Here is a 9286-nt window from a genome sequence, read left to right on the forward strand (position 1 = left end):
TTATATATATTTATACATATTCATGCATGAAAAATTTTTTACTGGAATTTTAAGCGAAATAAACATCACATGCATGTAAGATTGCAGAGATGAATATTTTTGATTCACAATTTGTGAATGTAGCACAATTATACGAACTAAATATCGATTTATCATCTGCAGCCTTGAAAAGTAGACGTATGTACTCTTAGAAAAGTGGATCTTACTATGTAATGGATGTAGTTTTCATCCATTTTGTCAGGGGGCAGAAATGCGCAGCAGCGTTTTGCGGTTACAGGTTTTGGTAGAATACTATAATATAGATATTCGCATCCGTCATTTTTAGTCCCTTCTCCACTCTTTATTCTCTCTTCAATTTTTTTAGTTTAGCGGCGGAGTGGAGAGAGAGAGAGAGAGAGAGAGAGAGAGAGAGAGAGAGCAAGAGATTGAGGAAAGGAGCAAGAGAGTGAGAAAAGGACTAAAAATGGTGGATGCGAGTACTCATATTATAGTGCCTTAGTTTTGGGCCTCTCTCAGGTTTTTCTCTGTTAGTAGTATCTCGTCAGTGACGTAGGTTAGAGGTTTTGTTAGATTTTGTTCGATTAAGTCGGATTCATAAATAAGAACCAATCGCTCGGTCAGCAGACAACATTCCAAAATTCATTAAAAAAGATGTTGCAACCTTTTAGTTGGTGAGTGTACATTTGAATCGTATTACATACTGTGTACTGCGCTATACATAATCGCACCCCCATTATAGAAATTGCGTTATTGCTAACGTCTTACTTACTCTCGTATCGTCCTCCTATCATTTTCTTTGGAGGTGAGAACCAATAAGTAAAGAAGAAAGAAGAAGTCCTACTATTTTATTGCCTACTGCAGATTCTGTTGTAAATGGACCTTAAATCAGGTAACACGAATAATGATATGGTAACGAAGACACCGATCATGCTCACGTAATTTTTTTATGTCCATAATCTGATATTAACTGTTTCTAGTTTAAGAGAAACTTTTAAGCGAATTAGGTTAGGTTAGTTTAGTATAAAGTTAAAATTAAAAATTATTTGATTGCATTAACTAATCGAAACAAATTAGTATAAAAAATTAGAAAATAAATATAAAATAGAATCGTTATTTTTTACCTAGATATTCTTTTTTTATTTTTACAATTATACTTTGTATAATGATTTATTTTTATCTTGTTGAAAATGAATATACTTTGTATAATTTACTTTGTATAATGATTTATTTTTATTTTATTGAAAAAGCTTGTTTATTTTTTTAGGTTATGAAAATAAAGGATATATATTAAATGCCCTTGTTACTCAAGGTGCTGCTGAGGTTGACGATCCTCGCGTTACTCTTGGTAGCCCTATATTGTTATCAGATGTCTGATGGAAGACGCTGGATTGTATTCAACCTGCAAACAAGAAATGCGAGCCTGGCAAACCTTACGGCTCCTTCAGCAGTGACTGTTTATTCTGTTAATTATTTGTCTTCAACAGCGCGTATTTTGCCACGAAATCAGACAAATTATTATAACATATGGTGTATTTTTACCAAAGTTGCCTCAAACTCACCCATGAGACGAAAATTCCAAGTGTTCACAGAATCTTTGCTCAGATTTGCTTCCATAAACATTACTTTTCATGTGATAAGTGATGATAATAGTCAAAACATAGCTGAAAATGTTATAAAAAATGTTATGATCAGCACTGGAAAATTTATGAAAGTATGTCCTTGTATCTTATTTTTAATGAATCAAAATATCAAAGCAGATATATGTTCTCTTACACATATAGCATTGCTGTTAAACTATTTTTATTATCCTGAATATAAAAAAGTATTAAGGAAATATGTGTGTTGTATTATGTTACATAAAAAAAAACTATATAAATAGATATATTTATTTATTGATATTGTTTAAAAGTATTATACATAAAATTATTACAATTTATTTGAGAGATATTTATAACTGCCTTTATTTCATTCTTTTTTTTATTTATTTGGAACTTGAAACATTGAAACCTTTATTTATTCTCAGGTATTTTATTACAATGTACACAAATTAGCTGCAAAGTTGGAGGATATTGTATCAGTTATGTCGCCACATTTTAGTAGCAAACCAGGAACATATTACTCTGATGCATTGTTCTTCATTTCGCTTGGTTTGCACAGAATTGCGCCCAATCATCAGAAACTTGCCATAATGTTTGATGCAGATACAAAATTTCGTAGAGATGTGAAGGACTTGTTCGAAGAATTTAACAAGTTTGGAAAAGAAGCTTTGTTTGGTTTGGCTCCAGAGCTCACGCCAGTTTATCGACATGTTTTGTATTTATATCGTAATAAACATCCAACGACAATGTTTGGAGAACCCCGACATAAAGGCGGATATCCCGGTTATAATAGTGGGATGGTACTCTTTAATTTGGAAAGATTACGGAAATCACATGTATATAATGAGATTATCAATAAAGACAGTGTGGATGATATGACGAAGAAATATCACTTCAAGGTAAGATTGGACAATATCACAACTTACTAAAAACTGTATAGTCGTAAAACAATTTGTGAAATGTAAATGAAATAAACATTTAAAATATCATATGTTAATCCAGCGTGAGCTAGGTCGGATATGTCACACCTGACACATTGATCTCTTTAACGTTTAAAATTATTACCAATTTAATTAAAATTTTAATAAACATAATTTTCTTATAATTCTGAATATTTTATTTGTAATTTATATTTAGTGGGAGATCCGTTGTGTCTTATGATGTATTTTGTAGATTTAGATACTTTTAGGTACTTTACCACTTAGCTCATGTCGGGTTACAATATGATATAGATTCTCTAGATCATATCTCATCAACATATGATCTAGAGAAAAAAAAATATGATTGTGATAAAATCTAGACAGCAAAGCTTACAAAGGCAGACTTTGAACACAACATGCTATCAATTTTTGATTGCAGAAAACTAACAAATTCCACAGTTTGCACTATCTGACAGCAAACTGTTGTCAGAAATAGGACAAAGCCTGCTGACATGTTTTACCAGCAGATTATTGACAGAAACAGCAAGATTTTGCAGTTCCTGTTTTGTTTCCGCTACCAGTCTGTCAGATTTCTGGTGCAAATTCTGTTCGTTTTCTGCCATCAATCTGCTGGCATAATATATCAGCAGGATCTATCGACAGATCTATAGCCAAATGCAGACACATACGATTATGGTTTTTATATTGAGAATCTGATCAAGTTTAATACCAGTTTGTTTACAAACTGCAAACTAGCATTTTGCTATCAGGATAAACGAAGACTATAGAATATGTGTGTATATAGAAGTATGTAAATCTATTATTATGAAACAAAACTATATTATGTATTTTTTAATTGTATATGTAATATATAGGGACGTTTTTTATAAAGTTTATTTGAATTATAGATAGTTTTGAGTCGATTTTTTCTTAATATAAAAGCCATAAGGATTATTTTATTTATTACAACTTCTCAATTCTTTGTATAAATGTTTGCAATTAAGTTAAATCTCAAGTTAAATTTTTATAGAAATAGAGTTGAGTGTAACTTAAAACAATTTTACTCATTACTTAACAGTACTTGATACTTAATATTTAAAAAACGTATTTAAATTTTTTATTACAAAATTAAATTTAGAGAAGAACACTTAAAGAAAAATATATATGTATTTTGTGTGTGTGTGTGTGTGTGTGTGTGTGTGTGTGTGTGTGTGTGTGTGTGTGTGCGTGTGGTGTGCGTGCGCGCGCGCGCGTGTGTGTTGCGTGTATGCCCAGAAAGCACATACTAGCAGTATACTGGCAGTATGCCAGTAAACTCGGTCATGATGATGCAACAAATTTCTCAATCCACTGCTTCTTCATTAAATTTAACAGCATAGTTTGTCAATATAAAACAATAAGAATGCAACAAAAATCTAGCATTGTCTGCTACTACATAGTGACAGTGGAAACGCAGCAAAAAAGCATATCATATTAACAAATTATAAAAGCTATCATATTAACAACTTAATATACAGCTTATTATATCAAGTATTGATACAAAAATATAGCAAAAATCGGGTATAGCTTGCCGTCATGATGTGATGCAAAAATGCGGCAAATATAAAATATGATGTATTTTATCATCTGTTGAAGGCAAAACAGCAGAAACTGAGCCCAAACGTTGTTACATGTAATCATAAAAATATAGCACAGTTTCAGCAAGAAATTGTGTTCAAAATTCAAATAATAGGTTAATATAATGAAATTTATTAGTTTATATTTTAAGTTAAAAAAAGAAATATGTACAATTCATGCATGTGCATACATATGTTCACGAATTCTATTATCTCTTCAATTTATATTAAATAAACACATTTCTACTATAAGGTAATTTTAGAGTAAAGCTTATAAGATAAAAATTGAACTCTTAATTATTTTATATATGAAGTAATATCAATAAGTAAACAATTTGAATGGACCCAATCAGCAGACAATATTTTTAAAAACGTTAAAAATAATGGTAATTAAGTCTGCTTTTTTTTTTATTAAAAAACGTTTATTTAAGCATATTCTACAATGTGCCTTTGTTTTCTGTTTTTTTATATCTTATCTTTTTGGTTTTTATTCGGTTTTTTGTTTTATGTCACCCGAGATAAAAATTAACGAATTTCAGAAGAAACAGCACAAAAACATGTAGCAAGGAATACAATTGTCGATAAAATGGTTGCAAAGGAGGAAAAAGTATATTCTATTCAATAGGCTTTAAGTCTATTTTACAACGTGCTTTTTGTTTCCTGTTTCTTGCTTTTTCCCTGTTGCTTTTTCCCTCTTTGCAACCATTTTATCGACAATTGTATTTCTTGCTACGTATTCTTGTTTCCTGTTTCTTTCCAAGTTCGATAACTTTGATCTCGGGCGACATAAAATAAAAAACCGGATAAGAAGTAAAAAGACAAGATGTAAAAAATAGCAAAAAGCAAGAAACAGAAAACAAAAAGCACATTGTAGAATAACCATTAACATTTGAAGAATCATTTTTTTAACGTTTGAAAAAAATATTTTTAATTAAAAATGTGAACAAATGGGTTAAATCAATTTTGTTTATTAAAAAAACGTTTATTTTAACGTTTCTTTAATAAAAGTTTGTTTTAAGAAACGTTTTTTTAATGTTAAAATATTTGAACAAAATTATAAGATATAACAATGTAGAATCTTTTTTTTAATTCATCATTTTTTATCAACAGTATTTAAGGGGATTTTTAAAGAGAAGCTCGAACTCCGACGAAATCATCAGAGGTCGCGCCGCGCGCCATGCATCGACATGTCTTTATATATAGGGAGGGGTATTTAAAACAGGTTATCTGAATAATTCGCTTGTTTTTAACAATAGAAGAAAAAATGTCAAACAAAAATTGCTTAGTTTCGAGGGGCACATAATGTGATGTCAATAATTGTTTTGTAGGTGGAGGCGTGAAGGATCAAGGCAAGGTCAAATTTGGTTTTTTAAATGGAATATGTTTTTTTACTTTCATTTTGATAGAGCATTTTAAGACGAATACAATGACCTAATTGAAGGTCATTCAAGGTTACGCAAGGTTAATAATGGAAAATAATTGAATGTAATGGAAAATAAATTGCTTCAAGGCACTCTTCGAATAATTTCGTGTTTCTCTTCTTGTTGGTATACCGCTAATCGTTCAAGTATATGTAAATATTTACATACCGTTTAAATTGAATCGCACATAGCATTATCCATATTTATTGATCAGTTTGAATTCATCTATCGATCAAAGTGCGTGTCTTGCGAAATGCGTTATACGAAAGCGAAAAAAGTCGATTTTCGTCTATGGTGAATGTCGCCAAATTATGAGAGAAACAATATGTTTGTATACTGAAAGATTTTTGATCGTATCCATTCTCTGTTTTTTCAAACATATTACAAAGTTCTCAAGAAACAAGAAGTGTGGATAATAAAAAATGCAAACGAATCAAGAAAGCAACTGACGACGGAAATTCAACGAACATTTTAGCCGTTGTAATACTAAATCCACATATCAGTACAAGACAGCTCGAATGTGAAAGCGATATTAGTCGACGAAGTGTTCTGCGAATGCTCCATATCAACGAATTTCATCCCTTTCATATCTCACTTCATCAAGAGTTACATGGCAATGATTTTCAAAATTATGTACAATTCTGTGAATGGGCACGACAAAGACTACAAGAAGATGATATATTTGTCATTAAAATCTTATTTACTGATGAAGCTATATTTACAAACAATGGACAGTAAATCTTCGCAATATGCACTATTGGTCAGTAAAAAGCCTACATTGGATGAGAGAAGTGGGCAGGCAGAGATCTTGGTCTATAAACGTCTGAGCCGGAATTCTTAATGATAAAATAATTGGTCCTTATTTTATCGATGGATCATTAAATAGTCGCAAGTATGCATAGATTTTAACAGAATTATTGCCTATTATTAGAAGACCTACTGAACGTATGTTAATCAATGGTAGCAGAGAGATAAGATGGATGTCTTGCTCATTTATCACGGATTATTATTGCTAAACAGAAAATTTGGAGATCGTTGAATTGGTTGGTCAGGAAATAACAGATGGGCTGCACGTTCCCCAGATTTAACACCTATGGACTTTTATTTGTGGGGAAAATTAAAACAAGTGTACAGCGAAATGCCGATAACGGAAGAAGACATGAACGAACGTATAAGAAGAGCTTGCGATTGATCCGAATGAAATTTCTCGTGCAGTGTCGACACGTTTCAGAAAATGCGTCGATGTTCAGAGTCATTATTTTGAACACTTGTTGTAACGGTAAGTACGCAAATAAATAAATTAGTGAAATATTTGAAAAATCCTTCAAATAATTTATTTTTAATACATTAATAATTACAGCTAACCTTGTTATGTTTAAATAAACCAATAAATTCAATGTTTATTTACATACCGTGATACACTTGAACAATCAGCGATATACTAACAAGAAGAAAAGACACGAAATTCAAAGAGTGCTTTGAAACAATTTATTTTCTATTACATTCAATTATTTTCCATTATTGACCTTGCCTAATTTTGAATGACCTTCAATTATAGGTCATTGTATTCGTTTTAAAATATTTTACCAGAATGTAAATAAAAAAACATATTCTATTTAAAAAAATAGATTGATCTTTGCCTATTCTTTGCGCCTTCATTTACAAAACAATTATTGACATTACATTATGTACCCCTCGAAACCAAGCTACTTTTGTTTGACACTTTTTCTTCTATTGTTAAAAACAAGCGAGTTAGGTGACCTATTTTAAATGCCCCTCTCTGTATATCATACATGTCTAAACTGTAAATATAATTTTATTTACTAATCCGTATTACAAATCAAACCATCATATTTTTATATATTATATATAAAAAAATATATATTAAAATAACATCGTTGCTCAGAAAAGGATCCTTGCTGTATCGGATGAATGGTAAATCGGAATCGATACAACATATTCTTCAAATGCAAAACGAATCGAAACAGAAGTATGACAGAGCGAGACAAAGAAAAAACAAAAACGGATAGAAGCTCTAATTGTAATCGGTGAGACTGCGCGGACACGCCGAGCTAGGCTCGTCGAGCGAAACAGCGAGTCTGTCTTTCTCTCTGTGGTCACTTGTTTCTAGCAACCGAAAATACTTTCTCGGCCATTTCGGTCGCTTGACGTGTACCATAAGGAGGAAAAAGATTCTCACTCTATATAACACATAACTTTTATTAAATTACGTTATTCATATACCTTTCTCATTAACGTATAATAGCAAAAATGATTTCAAAACGTGATAGTTGACGAGATATAGTTTACAATTTTCTGTGCGCTTTATGTACCGCGTCCGTAGAGGTGATCCGCAAGAATTCAGTGTGTTTCGGGCGTTAGGTGCGAGATCAGAATATTGAAGATTCTACGCTCGATCCTGCTTTTTCCTTTTCTTTTATAATTTTTTTTTTATAAATAACATTATTAATAAACATATAACTCCAAATAAAATTTTGATATAATTATATTATATATGTACTTTTAAGTTTTAAATCAACAACTGTTGGAAGAATCTAGAGACACGATAGTGTCTCGGCGCTGACACATTGCGGAAGACATTGCCGTACTCCTTTACGCGAATCGTCGAGTTGCGTACCGAATTATTTCAATAGGCAAATAAAAAATTATTTTTATATTGCACAACATGTAAGGACTTTTCAATTTGTAAACTATAAGATTATATTGACATCATTCTTATAATTATTATTAAGGTTCCTGACTAGTCGCAGTGGCCATGTTGGAATCGTGACATCAGAAGCGAGGAATGACATATTAATTTATGTTGCATGCCATTTTTAAATAAAGATAATTTGGATGAAATAACGAGATTTAAAATACTTGTAAAAATCAATGAAAACTGTCCTTTCCTCCCTTGACAATCAGTAAATGGTCGTAAAAGGCACGTAAAGTAAGCCTATATTCGGGTAGAAACACACGGTCTGACAGCTGTTGAAACGAGTAAAATATACTTTTACATACAAAATTCCAAGATAACTTTAGTTTTCATCAATAATTACGACTTTGATAAGTATACGAGGCAAGTCATATTTTCACAATTAAGCAAGTAGTAACGAAATGGCATGCAACATAAATTTCGTCGTCAAAACGTCACTTTTCCACATTTATAAGTTCAGCCATTTATCGTAGTGCGGCGTTATGATACACATACAAGTATGAGCCCACGCATGTCTCGCCGTCGGCACGTCGAGAGTGAACGAGACAGCGAGTTCTTTCTGACACTAGTCGCTTGTTTCAAGCGACCGGAAATGCTTTCTTGGAAATCTCGGCCGCTTGGCGGCTCACGGCATCGATAAGGAACGAGGATTCTAAATAACATATAAATTTTAATAAATTGTAGTAATAGTGTACACTTTTAATCCAGAATAGTAAATTATAATAATAAATCATGTTAAAACGCAACATGATATGTTTACGAGATATTTAATTGTTTACGATTTTTCATGCGCGTTATATACCTCCTTCATGAACTCGAGTAGCAAGAATAGTTTAGTAGAAGTAGAATTTTACCGAAAAAAATTATAAACTATTTCTTTTCACAAAAATCTTCGAAAGACTATCAGAAAAGAGATGCGTATGTTTAAGACTCGAGACTTGTGAAGAAAATATGCGAAAACAAATCGAAAAAGCACATTTTTCGCTTATAAAACGAAAGATATTGATTGTATGGG

At 31.5% G+C, this 9286-nt stretch overlaps 1 protein-coding gene across 3 annotated transcripts in view; it reads left to right on the forward strand.

Moving 5' to 3' along the window:
- Positions 1-361: 361 nt before the first annotated feature.
- The window catches only part of LOC108746292 (xyloside xylosyltransferase 1), a 21090-nt gene continuing 12165 nt past the window's right edge, over positions 362-9286 (forward strand). The window contains exons 1-5 of one of the 3 annotated variants that reach the window (XM_018482963.1): positions 362-376; positions 407-671; positions 740-935; positions 1265-1711; positions 2024-2497. In XM_018482963.1, the coding sequence (XP_018338465.1) occupies positions 1292-1711; positions 2024-2497 (894 nt within the window). In that variant the 5' untranslated portion in view covers positions 362-376; positions 407-671; positions 740-935; positions 1265-1291. The other 2 variants (XM_018482965.1, XM_018482964.1) reach the window with 2 other exon arrangements.

Source organism: Trachymyrmex septentrionalis, unplaced genomic scaffold (genome assembly GCF_001594115.1).
Source record: "Trachymyrmex septentrionalis isolate Tsep2-gDNA-1 unplaced genomic scaffold, Tsep1.0 scaffold164, whole genome shotgun sequence".
Lineage (NCBI taxonomy): Eukaryota > Metazoa > Arthropoda > Insecta > Hymenoptera > Formicidae > Trachymyrmex > Trachymyrmex septentrionalis.